Genomic DNA, 13864 nt, shown 5'->3' with positions numbered 1-13864 from the left:
ACTATAGTAAATCAATATCTCAGATTTTTTATCTCATGGGAGGAAAAACATACTATAGTAAATCATAATTAGTAATCAAACCAGTCTTCCCAACGGGTATAGCTCAAATAACATATGAAAAGACTAAAGGCATTTTTTTTATTATGGAGTTTCATTGTATCAATCTATAAATAATTTTGTACTATCCTATATTCCAATCAAATGTATTAATAAAATTGTATCATCACCAATAACAGAATGGGTTGACGGAGGTATTGGGATAACGTATTGATCTTTTTATAATCATCACCACCAATAGCAGAAGAATATAGCATTAAGCAATTAAAGGCGTCATAAAAGTACAAGCGACTAAAAAGTATCACAGGTCAACGTGTGCATTTAACAAAGAGTATAATTAATGAAATAATAAATCAACTTTCATATTTTTATATAAGCTCCAATCAAACTAATAGCCACTACTGAAAAAAGTAATAAATCATCCAAAATCTACCAACTAAATTTTTTTTAAAGATGTGTATGAACTTTTAACATTGTTTTATTTTTCTCTTTATTCTATGATACTTCTCTTGGAATTCAATGTGGTCAGATGAACCACTAACAAGACTACCTTGCTTGGATCTATGTATCTAAGAACACATTGTGAATGCTTGATATCCAAAGTGAAGTCACTTTCAAAAATGATGCTTTAGCTTTCTATACAATCCTAATCACTTCATTTCCTGAGCATAGATTATTAGGTCCCATTACTTTTAGATAAACATTTCAATGATTTGAATCAGAAATAGCAGCAAGCATGCTAAGTATTTCACCCACATGTAAATTTTACTTCTAATGCTCTAAAATAGATAGATTTCTATGGCAATAATTACTAAGAAAAGATAATCAATAACTGAGACAAATTATGTGAGCCAAATTTTCCCTTAATTTGGTCTACAAAGAGCATTAGTATTACAAGCATATAATCAAATGCAAACAAGAAGCTAGAACAAACCCATCTGGGTCATATTCATTACTAGAACTATTTTGGGTGGATCCTAAAATCTCAAATGGTTCAGGTAATTGATACATTGGACTTCAATTTTGACAAAATTAAATTTCTTAAACTTTTCTTCCAACGTCGGCCGCTTTTCGGTGCCAAGACTGGCAATGTAAACTTACAAGGTCTATGGCCTCTCTGTAAACAGGAAAACTAAGTAAACGTGTCTCCATTGTCATTCAAGATAGCATTGCACTGACCTTCCTAGCAAAGTCATCATCGTCATCTAGATCATCTTTGTTTGAGTCGTCATCCTCTTTGTCCTTTCCTGATTCATAATTGAAATCCCCATCTTGCTTGTCAGAATTTTCCAGCTCTTCCTCTTCTGCATTCTCCAAACATAAACCATCTTCAGTTCCCAAGGCATTAGCTTTAGTTGGATAATGACTGTCATAGGCTAGCTCATTGTCAGCAGGTATCACATCCTCCTCATGGCCAATGATTGTCTTCCCTTCTGTTCTGGCTTCTAATTGAGGAACTGATTCATGGATAGATGAGTCTCCATTTTGACTGTTTTCATGTTGAGCAGTAGAAACTTCATTCTTAGCATATGCCGATTCCCTTTTCCTCTTCAAGATGGCACTCAGTGGCAGCGGACCTTCAAAAGATATAGGATTTTCAGGATTTTGAACCCCTAGCAAGCTATTAGAACCAGCACCTTTGATTTCCTCGATATTCTCATGTTTCCTTGCACCTTTTAGCTCTGCAAGGGACTTTGGGCTCACAAAATCCACAGAATCTGTGTCATCTTTTAAGGTTGTTTTGATTCTACGAAACCTCTCATCATTACAAAATATCTCACTTGGTTGATATCTTACTCTTTCTGAATGCCTTGACTGGTAGTTTATTCGCTTCATTGGTGACCATCTGCTTCTGGGACCCTGTCCCCTCTCTTTCTCTGAGAGCATATTGCTGGCTGCATCAATAACAGACCTCCCAGGAAATGCAATCCTGCCTTGAAGACGACTGCTGATGCACTTCTCAGGAGGAAATTTTAAATCATCATCATGTGAATGGTGAACATAATGTCTCTCCTCAGCATGTTGCTCATCTGTTTGGTAGTGCTCACTATGACCATGATTACTAGTAGATCGCGTACCATTGAACCTTCTTCGTTTGTTTAGCTGGTAGCGCAAATCTGACCCATTCATTGCATCACATTTTGTCTTTCTAATGATTTCTCTTCTTTCAAGTGATGATGCTCTGTCAAAAGTTCTGCCAGCATTCTTTGATTCCCAGCCATATCTGCTATGTGGCAGTTCATAGTTTTCATATTTGCCAATGCCATTGTGTAGATCCCTTTCAATCTTTGTCATAGCCATATAATCACTGGGGTGATAATCATATTCATCTTCAGCTTCCATCTTTTGTCCACCATGACCAGACATTCTTCTGAAATTATCTTCATTATGGTAGTAATCAGGGTCTTCAATATCATCTTCTACAAGTACATCAAAACCAGGAGAATGCTCCCGGAAGAACTCATCACCATCCCTACCATTATCTGGTTCCTCTTCAGTAGGTTGCACCTGATGACCCCATGGTTGGTGTTCAAAAGAATCACTGTTAACAGATACACCATTCTGTGGCAGTCCACGATGGTCACCATCAATTGAATGAGGTGGCAATATTTTATTTTCAGATGGTTCATGCTTGGGAGCATTGTATGCTTTAGTTTCATGTTTTACTGTTGCATATGATATTTCACTGTGCCTACTGATAGCCATCTTGTGTCTATCATGATTGGCTGCTTCTGTATTATGTTGCATAGTAATTATCTTATGTGTATCTTGATCATTTGATTTTCGTGGTGCAGAAGAAAGCGAAGAAACCTTTGTAGCCGGTTGGGGAAGAAAGTTGACAGATGCCTGAGGTCCATGCATGAATGCACACTTTTCACCTTTCAAACACTGGCCCCACTGGAAATAGTAGCAAGGAACACTTTGTTTAGTTCCATTGTTAGGAGTTCGGGCAGCTGGTGCTAATGTTGATGCTGAAGTCTGACTTGACAGTGGTGGTGATCCAGAGTTAGGCATTGCTGTTGCAAACAGAGAATCAAGAGGCTGTACAACAAACAACATCAATTAGCTTCGTGTATATAAACTACTTAATTGATACGTTGCATTAAAAAAATACAGGTAATCATCGTATGGTCATTTCATCTAATTGTAAAATATTCAAACATGATTGGCATTCAATTAAGGAAACAAATACAGCTTTGAAATTTGAACCAGACAACTGTTGCAATTACATAAATATGGATTATTGAAAGTCATGAGTTATAAAATAGAAAATTTCTTGATCTGACACTCAATGAGAATCCTGTTGCTACATGCACTTCACTCCCTGATGATAACAGCTAACATAAACAACAAACTGTTTTAGTTAAGATGGCCACCTGAAAATTGCATTACAGAAAATTCTCTGCAAAAAATTAACTTTGGAGCAGAACATCATATGAATACGAGCAAAATTTAAGCTGACAAAAACAAGCATGCAATTAATTGTTCCTCGTAAAAAGATACAGTGTACCATGTGAACCACGTTTGGAGAATTCATGCACACTAGATAAGCATGAAAAGGTGGAAATGACATACCGGATGGCGGAATGAACATTTTGGATTGAGGCAGTTCCCATTTAGCCAATACCAACAGTCCCTAGGGTTAACTCTGGCACCCTCACTGTGGCGATAATCACATTCACTCCCCTGAATGAAGAAATAACTGTTAGGTTCTAACACAAAATACAATTTCCAAGATACAGAATAATGCTACCAGCAGAGTAATATTAATCTATGAGCACACATATGCATCAGCAGAGTATAGTATACATGATAAACAAAAGGTTCAAGTAAATGAATTTTAAAATCAATATCAGAATAAACTCAACACCAGAATGAACTGAAAGTAGCAGAATGCATATGTGCATGCTAATTGTACAAAATGCCAAATTTGATAACCATATCCAATCTCATCTAAGATTTTGTTAACAACCTACTTTGAGCACAGGGTTGATGATTGAAGTTGAACATAGAACTTAGAGCAAATGCACATTAGAAGGGCCTAACTACAGGGTTTAAACAGAAGAAAGAACTAAATTACTGTATTAACACCATGCTACCACAAATAGTCCAATGCTTCAATTAATTCGACACCATGGTGCCATCAGAGCAACTACTGTGAAATGAAACTGCATGTGCCATAGAGGTGTAACAATCAGAACAGGCATTTATAATTCTAGTCATTTGAATTATCTTCAAATCATTATTAAGGCATTAAGGTGGAATCCTCTTCTTATGTAGTCAAAACACTAGTCAATGGAGCTCCAAGATTAGGGATCGAAAAAGTTGACATTACCTGTTTACATGGCACAACCTAGCCTAGCTTGTAATTTTGCAGTTTGGTTTGAGGTAAATAAATTTGGGTCATAAACAGGTTGACTCATTTATTACCCTAAAATAACCAACTCACCTCAAGTCATAAATGAATCGTAGTTTATAAATATAGATATTTAATTAGTTATTTAGTAGTGATCTATATGAGTTATAAATATATAATCTAATAAATACATTATAAATGCATAATTTATACGATTATATTTTTAAGTTTTTGTATAATTAAAAATAGGTAGTATGTTGTTTGTATTTGAAATTTTGTTTGAGTTTGTTAAATGGGTTGGCGACCCATTTATGACCACTTAATTATATGGGTCATGTCACAGCCCATTTATGCCCCCATCTAATCTGTTTGATTAATTAGATCATAATTAGGTCAATACGTTTATAAGCAATTCCTGAATAGGTCATGAATTTTGACCCATTTATCAAACGGGTTGGGTTCAGGTCGAGAATAAAAAGGCCATGGTTCAACTAGACATGGCCATTTTATGCCACCAACCCAAATTGCCACTCCTATCAAACATGGACATAAATATAACACCATTTTGTTCATCAATCATCAATATGCAGATTTCATATCATAGACTCTCATCCTTCAATATTGTAAGCTCATCTATGCATTGAAAAAGGGACAAAGGAAATAAACTGTCCAGTAATATAGGTAACTCACTCAAAGTTACTTTACAATACCATAATGTTGATGGTTAAACATTTTTTTTTTTTTTTTGCAAATTAAATGCCTGAGTTCTGAAATCTACTATGGTAGCAAAAAGAATGGCATCTACTACACTGACAGTAAGAAAGGAGTATAAAAAGGTTAAATAAAGAACCAAAACATCTGTCTCCACTCATGCTAGACAGAATGTAACAAAAGTGACCAGCTTCTAAAACCACAAAATGGCAAAATGACAAGCCTTAATCTATTATTTAATATTAGCTTGAATTGTGGAGAGAAATTTTAGGAACTAAACATTTTTAAGTAGAGCTAATACAGATTGTAGAACTAATAACTTTAAGAAGAACTAGAATTGAATATTTGAGATATTGCTTCAACAATAAGAAGAGTGAAACAATAATTAAGATAGTGGGAAAATATCACTATTAATAAGAGCTTTAAATATCTCATATCTAATACTAAAAACAAGATATTGATGAAGATAATATTAATAGGATAAAGAATAGAGGGCTAAAATCAAGAGAAGCCTTAGTCTTTTTATGCAAAGGTTGTGTGTCTCATAGACCAAAAGAAAAATTTTATAAGGTTGTGATACAAAAGACCACAATTAGATGTAGCTTTGATAAATCATAAATTATAGAACAAATATGGTGGTACAAATGTCTACTTGGAGGAGGGAGGAAGATTGTGGGAAAACGAGAGGAGGGAGTGGGGAGAGATATGCAGAGGAGAGGAGTGATCAAGAATTGTCTACTTTGATGAAAGGCAGGGAAGGAAAAAAAAATGTAAAATTCCACTTCTACTTTTCTTGTTCAACCTCTTTTCTATTCTACCCAACTTGGAGAGGCTACTATGGTGGTCAAGTCCAGCAGTTGTGTAGCCGAATCAACAGTTGAAGTGGTTAGGCCATAATCCTGTGACAACCAACGACTGAATCTAGTGGCCTGATCCCATGATGGCCAGCAGTGATCTGGTGACCAGATCTGACAAGTTGGTCAATGATGGTAGGTGACTCATGATGAAAAAAAGGATAATGGTCTTTTACTATTTTTCTCTTCATCTCCTTCCAATGATGGCAGATCAATTTTGGAGGAAAGGAGGATGCTGCCTTGGTTCCCTTCTCTCCATCCCTCCATCCAAGTAAATAGAAGACTCTCTTCCTTTCCTTCACCATCTCCCTCTGTTTTGCTCCCCTTCATTTATGTAACACTGCTTTAAAGACAATCAATAGATTCTACAATTAAACAGATTGAATCAACCAAAGTTAGATGTGTGAGGGCCAGAGAGATATCTGAAAAATTCATTTAATTGAATTAAGTGATTTAAAGATCTAAATATTAGTAGAAATAAAATCTTCTAGAGAGATAAATCCTAAAAAATTCATATAAAAGACCCAAATAGTAGGACTCATCGATTCTTCTTGTTGTATTTAAGTGGAAAAGCTTTGGTCTTTGATTGCCTTACAAGAGCTTTCAAGAAGATTAACTATGCAAATACTCTTATTGCACAATGAAAATCCTAAAGCCATCATGCAAGACTGCAGAGAACGTAATTTACAATTCGGGAAAAAATAATAGTAAACTGAAGTAATATTGTTCAACCATTGCAACTTAATACATCATATGCTCCATTTTACAAAGTTTAGCTCTACAAGGGAGACAAATGATTAATTTTGAAATATACAATAGTGGTATTCAAAATAGTTTTCTGTGCAAGGAAGCTTAGATTTTTGTTGTAAGCAATTTGCATAGATCTCTCTTTATTTATCCATTTTAGGCTCTTAAACAAATTACTTGCTAGATGTTGAACTTATTAAAAGTAAATGATGTTTATTGAAAGTGATACTAAAGCCATAGGGAGCTTTTATCTGGACATGTAAATATGGAGGACAGTTTCTATGTATCACATTATGCACAAACACAACCCTTCGTCAAGCTGGAGATCCAACAATAGATCCATTGATGTGCTATTACAGGATAATACCAACACAATCTGAACCATTGGAAGGAAAGCCCGCATGAACCCTAAGAAATTAAGCAATCTTTTGGATGCATGAATTCGAACAGTTATTGAGAAGCAAGTTCTGCCACATGCAAACAAAAACAACTTATCACAAGCCAAACTATGGAAAGAATATGGCAAAATGACTGTTTATTACTTGAACTTCCTACAAGGGCATGCACAACAAACTAGTCCGGACAATCTTCCCTGAAACAAATTTTCTGCTAAGCACGAGGATTGTTTACGGGATCTGAACCACAAAATATAAATAAAGTACAAAGAATCAAATGCATGTGAGTGAGCCTAAAGGATCAAAAAAATGCACAATTCAAACTAGCATCTTAGTGACTTAGAGATAACAGGTGTAAACAAGGAGGCAAAACACCTTTTTGCAGGTCAATGGGGAAGCCAAAAAGTAGACGCAGTCGGTGCTCCTCTTCAACGCCTCTTCCTCGGCCGTCGCAGGCTGCATCGCTTCACGCCTAACACCACCTTCCATATTCCAACTCCTTCACAGAAGAAGGGGCATCGACGGATCCCAACCTCCACGCCGCGGATCAGAGCGTCCAGGCGGAGACTGGTAAAACCCCAACTCAGGGCACAGGAAGCGCGAAAAGGGGAGCTGACCCACGGATCGGGGAGTCGAAAGTCGGAACGCGACAGCCGAGAAGACAAATTAGGGGGGAAATCGATTGAGATGAACCTCCAAATTCAAGCCGCGGAGAGAAATCCTTAGCCAGAGGGATTCAGTTCGGCGATTTTGCGAGGCCGTTGGCGAAGGCTTCCGCTGCTCTCGCTGCGTGAAGCAGAAGCCCTCGATCTCGTTTCGTTTTCCACGCTGTCTTTATCTATTTATAGTACAATTACTATTTTACTAGAAAACTTATAGATGCCTAAGAAGGGTTTTAGGCGAGTACATACACATGATTCGAAAACGAGCCAAATAATCAGAACAGCCCAATAGATTGCCAAATTTAAACTATGAACAACTTGATAAAGTGCCCAATATAATTCTCTACTGTTCAATAGATATCAAGATTCGATAAACAGCAATTCAACCTAGGGCACAAGTAGATTTTCGAATTTATCACCCTAGGTCCATGTTGGCCCTGATAACATGATATATTCATATAAGGCTCAATGTTGGGCTGATATAGACCACACTATGATCCACTCAATTATATATATTTTTTTAATTCCCTCCTATTAAATCTAACTTTTTTTTTTCTTTTTCTCTTCTATTTTCTCTCTCCTATACATACAATCTCTCTTCTCTTTTTTCTATATCCCCAGGGTATAGCACAGCTGGGGGCACATGATTTCGTGGTCGAGGGGTCCAGGGTTCGATCCTCGGAGTGTCATTGCCTGGGGTTGTCGTCTCGACCATGCACTTTCAGCTGTGTACCTGTATTTATCTTCCTCCATATTCGTGGGATCGGCTCTAGGAGGCCGCTGATGTGGCGGTTCCACATTTTTTTTTCTCTTCTCTTTTCTTTATCTTTTTACATACATGCATAAATGTTTATAATTCATGTCAACGTTGGCCTTGATATGAACCTGATATGTTCATATTAGGCTCAACGTTGACCAGATACGATTTCATATCAAACCCATGTTGGGGTTTTGAGCTGATTTTTCTAATAATATTTTAATATATCCGGAGAAGTCAAAATAAGTAATAGAGTACACCACTGGACTTCTTATAGTCTCAAAAATCCAAAAGGTCTAAAATTGATCCAATCGAATATGTCTAAGTCCATCAGTGTATTTTGGTTAATTAGTGGGGTCAAACTCCATTGATTTGACCCCTTTCATGTCCTTTAGATTTCTAAGGTTGCAAGGAGTCTAATAGTACTATTTGTTGCTTATCTTGGCTTCTTTGAAGATGTTAAAATATTATTGAAAGAATCAGCTTTAAACTCTATCATGGGTCTATATTGGGCCTGATATGAATCATATCAGGTTCATGTTAAGGGTTTAGAGTTGATTTTTTTTCTTATTACATTTTAACACTTTCAAAAGCCGAAATAAGTAATGGAGAGCACCGTTAGACTCCTTATAGTCTCATAAATTTACATGACCTAAAATTGATTCAATCGGACTTGTCTAGATCCATCAATGAGTTTTGACTAAAACTCACTGATGGACACGTTGGCCTAATATAAGGCCCATATTGGGGTTTAGAGTTGATTCTTCTTTATTATATTTTAAAATTTTCGAGAAGCCGAAATAAGCAACGGACAACATCGTTAGACTCTTTGCAGTCTAAAAAATTTACAAGAATTGAAATGAGTCATATCAGACCTGTCTAGCTCTATCAATAGATTTTGACCAAACCTCACTGATGCACATATTGGGTTTGATATAAATCATATCAGACCCACATTGAGATTTAGAGTTGATTCTTCCTTATTATATTTTAACACCTTTGAGAAGGCGAAATAAGTAACTGAGGACCATTGTACTCTTTGTAATGTCAAAAATCCATAGAATCCAAAATGAGTTCAATCAAACCTGTCTAAGTGCATTAGTGAGTTTTGATCTAATCCATTAATGGACATGTTGGGCATGATATGAATTATATCGTTAAGCCTGATATGATTCATATCAAGCTCACGTTGGGATTTAGAGCTGATTCTTCCAATAATATTTTCACACCAATGGAGAAGCTAAAAATAAGCATTAGAGGGCACTGTTGGACTCATTGTAGCATCAGAAATCTGAACCTAAAATGGATCTAATCAGACCTGTCTAGGTCCATCAGTGAATTTTGGTTAAAATTCATTAATGGACATAGATCTAATTAGACACATTTCAAGTCTTGTGGATTTCTGAGACTGCAAGGAGTCTAATGTTAGTCTTTGTTGCTTATTTCAGCTTAGAGTTGATTCTTCCTTATTACATTTTAACTCATCCGGAGAAATCAAAATAAGCAACGGATGACAACGTTGGACTCCTTATAGTCTCATAAATCCAAAAGACCTGAAATGAGTCTAATCGGATATGTCTAGGTCCATTAGTGAATTTTGATCTCATTTTAGGTTTTATAGATTTCTAAGACTATAAGGGGAGTTTAACGGTACCCCCTTCATTGCTTATTTTAGCTTCTCCAAAGGTATTAAAATGTTATTGAAAGAATCATCTTTAAACCCTAACATGGACCTGATCAGAATATAGCAGGTTCATATCAGGCTCAACGTAGATCTGCTATAAATATTTATACATGCATGCAAAAAAAGAGAGGAAAGAGAAGAGAGAAGAGGAAAGAAAAGAGAGATTACATGCATACGAGAGGGGAAAGAGAAATAGGAGAAGTCGGTTTGGGAGGAAGAGGAGAACGGGAAGAGCACATAATTGAGTGCATCTTTTTACAAATACTAAAGTAGTGTGCGTCTTTTGATAAATTTAAAAACTTATGTATGTCCTTTGGAACTCATTTATTCAATAGATATTATGATTTCCTATAGTTAGTTTTTATTCATCGTACATTTAGAATTTTAAGGGCAAGAAATATGCGCTTTTTTTTTAAGTCTCTAATATATAATCTCAATGTCATATTAAAAACGTAAAAAACTATTACTCTTTCTACAATTAAAAACCTTCTGATAATTTTTTTTTATGAATTCTACATTATTATTTTTTTTATACATCATTAATTATTGATTTCACCCATTAATTTGCATAAAGCATCCTACCCATTCAGGGGCGGAGCTAGGATATTGGTTAAGTATAGGTAATAATATAATATATTTAATAAAGGCAAACAAAATTAAAATTTTATAATCATAAAATTATGCATGGTATAAAAATCAAAGATCAACATAGACTAAGAGTGGCATTATAATTAAACCCCAAATGGAAAAAAATGAAAACTAACCATGAGCTTGTCTAATCGGATAAGCCTCCCTAATATTAAGAAAGCTATCTATTCCACCGTCATCATAAAAAGATGATTGGCTATGAGATGCACGAAAAAGTTCTTCATAGTTTTCAAACGTCAAACCAACATCATCCACATTAAAATCTGCATAGAAATCATCACAACCCAACTGAATCAAAGATAAAGTAACACTTGCCATCAAAATGGGAAGCTAAACACTTAAGTTTATAAGTGACAATGTAACTTATTCAGCATTAGTAGAAGTGCATGATTTTTTGAAGAATAAATTAATTTCAAAGGAATTGTAAAGGTTTAAAGTTGAGAAGCTAATTATTTAGTTAACAAAGCATACAATATGAAATAAAAAATCATAAAATAATTACCTTACAATTGTTTTTTTTTTTCAAGTATTCATATTTTGAAACTTTTGTACAATAACTTCATTTATCAACCATTAGAAATATATCTTTCTCTATATAGACAATAAGATTATCATTCATTCAATCATCACTCATCCAATTGCGCAACCTGTCTTTCACAATTATCATGGCAGAAAATACTCTGTCTATAGTTATAATCGCAACAGATAAAATTAATGTCAATGCCAAAAGCTTAAAAACCAATGGATACACCATACTTTTCTTTGACATAACTAACTTTTCTGAAAGATCACTAAGGCCTTTCAATCTTTGAAATGTTTTGTTAGAACGCATATTACATAAATAAGTTTCAAATTGATCATCAAGTATGAGGAGATCAAATCTTGAGAAATCTTGTGGATAAAACTTAGCCAATTGCAATAATTTTTTATTGTCAAAAGCCAAAAAAGAATTTTGTGGGCACAACAAGCTACACAAAGAAGTAACTTTGTACTTACCTCTAAGAAATGATCATTTAACTCTTGAAGTTTAATATCAATAACACCATAGAATAAATCAACTCAATAGTGATGTAAATTCGTCACTTTTGGTGGATTACAATAGGGATAATATGTGGTGCCCAACGTATGAACATATCATTCATTTTGAGAATCAATGTAATGTTGTTGACAAAAATAGTGAACCTTTTCTAAAAATGAATCTCAATCATCATCTTTCATATTTTGGAGTCGGTGTTTGTATACTTATACCAAATCCATTGCATTCACAATATACTGATCTTTCTTTTGTAATATTATTGATAATTCACTTGAAATCCCTAAGACATGTTTCATAAAGTGTAGATTGAATACAAAATCAAATGAAAGTATTTACTCCAATAAATTAAATGCCTCAGTTTTTTAATCAGGAGAACTAGAATTATCTTCTGAAATCATTTCAAGTACATCATTGGTAGCAAAGAACATAAAAATCAAACTGATCAAAGAATTGTAATGTGCCCTAGCACGTTGAAGGGTAGTTTCTTGATTAAGTCCCCGACCACTTAAAATTTCAACCCCTTTCCAATTCATCAACAATAAAATCTGAATGCTTCTTCTTAAGAAGATCAAAATATTTGCAGGATGATCCAACAATATTTACTACATCACCAACAATACAAAATAAATTAGAAATTGAAAAAATTTTCTTGTCCACAACTACAAGTGCTAGTTAAAGCTGATGGACAAAACAATGTATGTAAAATGCACATGGATTCTCCTTTAAAATGAGTGATTTTAGACTATTAAATTTGCCCTACATATTACTTGCTCCATCAAAATACTATCCTCTCAACTTAGATATACTCAAATTATATTTAGAGAACATCTTATCAATAGCAACTTTAAGTAAGAGTGTTGTAGTACTAGTAACATATTTAATTCCGATAAAATGCTCATTTACATGCCCACTACTATCCACATAGTGCAAAACAATTTGCATTTGCTTCTTTGTTAACATATCATGAGATTCATCAATCAAAATAGAGAATTATGAAAATTCAACATCTCTGATAATAACATTAATTGTTTCAGTTGCACAAATACTTACTATATCCTTTTGAATATCAAGTGATGTTAAGTTGTAATTTTTAAAAGTATTTTTCAATATCACATTATTAATCTCTTTATTATGAGTATCTAAAAACTCCAGTTGAATAAGAAAGTTATTCGGATTAAGAGAATCTTCAGTCTCATCATTACCCATAAATGAATTCCCTTGTCACAACAAACTCTAATACAATCAATCAAAGCATCGAGATGGATACGATAATTATTTCACATTTGCTTTGACTGTTTGTTCAAAATTGGTTGAATGTGCTCATCTTGATTCATTAAAGCTTCACAATTAATTCGAGCTTTATGATGTTCATTATCTTGCTGTCTAACATAAATATTTAATCTATCTTTACCCTTCCAATTTGTAAATCATTCGCTAACAAAAATCTCCTCTTATTTGTTTTCCCTTAGTTGTCTTGACTCTTGAAGAGATAACAATACAAACAATATGAGACATCTTTTTCTATACTATATTCCAACTCACCACGAAATTCCTTAAACCATGAAGGATTGAACTGTCTAAATTAACTTCAAATTTAAGGTTGACATGGACCTTTTTATAAATATATCCTTCAAACTTGATTCCTAATGTTAACATTATAAGAACAAATTGAAATCCTTAGTCCAAGATTTTTTGATAATTGTGAAAAAATAAATTCTACAACATCTCTAATATTTTATTTTTTTTGATTCAGGAGCTTTTCTTTTAAAAAATCTATGCATTGTAGACATAGTAATTTCCTAAGATAAATAAATAAAAAATAAATTAACAATCCACACTTAAACAAAATCCTAAAATCACCTAATATCAATGATAAGACCATGCTTATTGTTTAATTGCATAATAGAAGTGTAAGTAACTAAGCCAACATAATTAAGTAAGCATCAATGTACAAAA

At 34.2% G+C, this 13864-nt stretch overlaps 1 protein-coding gene across 2 annotated transcripts; it reads right to left on the bottom strand.

Annotated features, from left to right (window-relative positions):
• Window positions 1-879: 879 nt before the first annotated feature.
• Window positions 880-7959, bottom strand: LOC122019762 (zinc finger CCCH domain-containing protein 32-like). Of its 2 annotated transcripts, none has more exons than XM_042577273.1 (3): window positions 7497-7959; window positions 3634-3744; window positions 880-3099 (listed from the first exon to the last, which is right to left on the bottom strand). In XM_042577273.1, exons 1-3 carry the CDS (start codon window positions 7608-7610, stop codon window positions 1216-1218), a joined length of 2109 nt encoding a protein of 702 aa, XP_042433207.1. In that variant the 5' UTR covers window positions 7611-7959; the 3' UTR covers window positions 880-1215. The 2 variants fall into 2 exon arrangements, with proteins under 2 accessions (XP_042433207.1, XP_042433208.1); XM_042577274.1 differs by lacking the exon at window positions 7497-7959 and adding an exon at window positions 7269-7296.
• Between the last annotated feature and the right edge of the window lie 5905 nt (window positions 7960-13864).

This window comes from Zingiber officinale, chromosome 9A (assembly GCF_018446385.1).
Source record: "Zingiber officinale cultivar Zhangliang chromosome 9A, Zo_v1.1, whole genome shotgun sequence".
Taxonomy (NCBI): domain Eukaryota; kingdom Viridiplantae; phylum Streptophyta; class Magnoliopsida; order Zingiberales; family Zingiberaceae; genus Zingiber; species Zingiber officinale.
The sequence above is the reverse complement of the archived record's forward strand: the minus strand, read 5'-3'. Positions and strand labels throughout refer to the sequence as shown.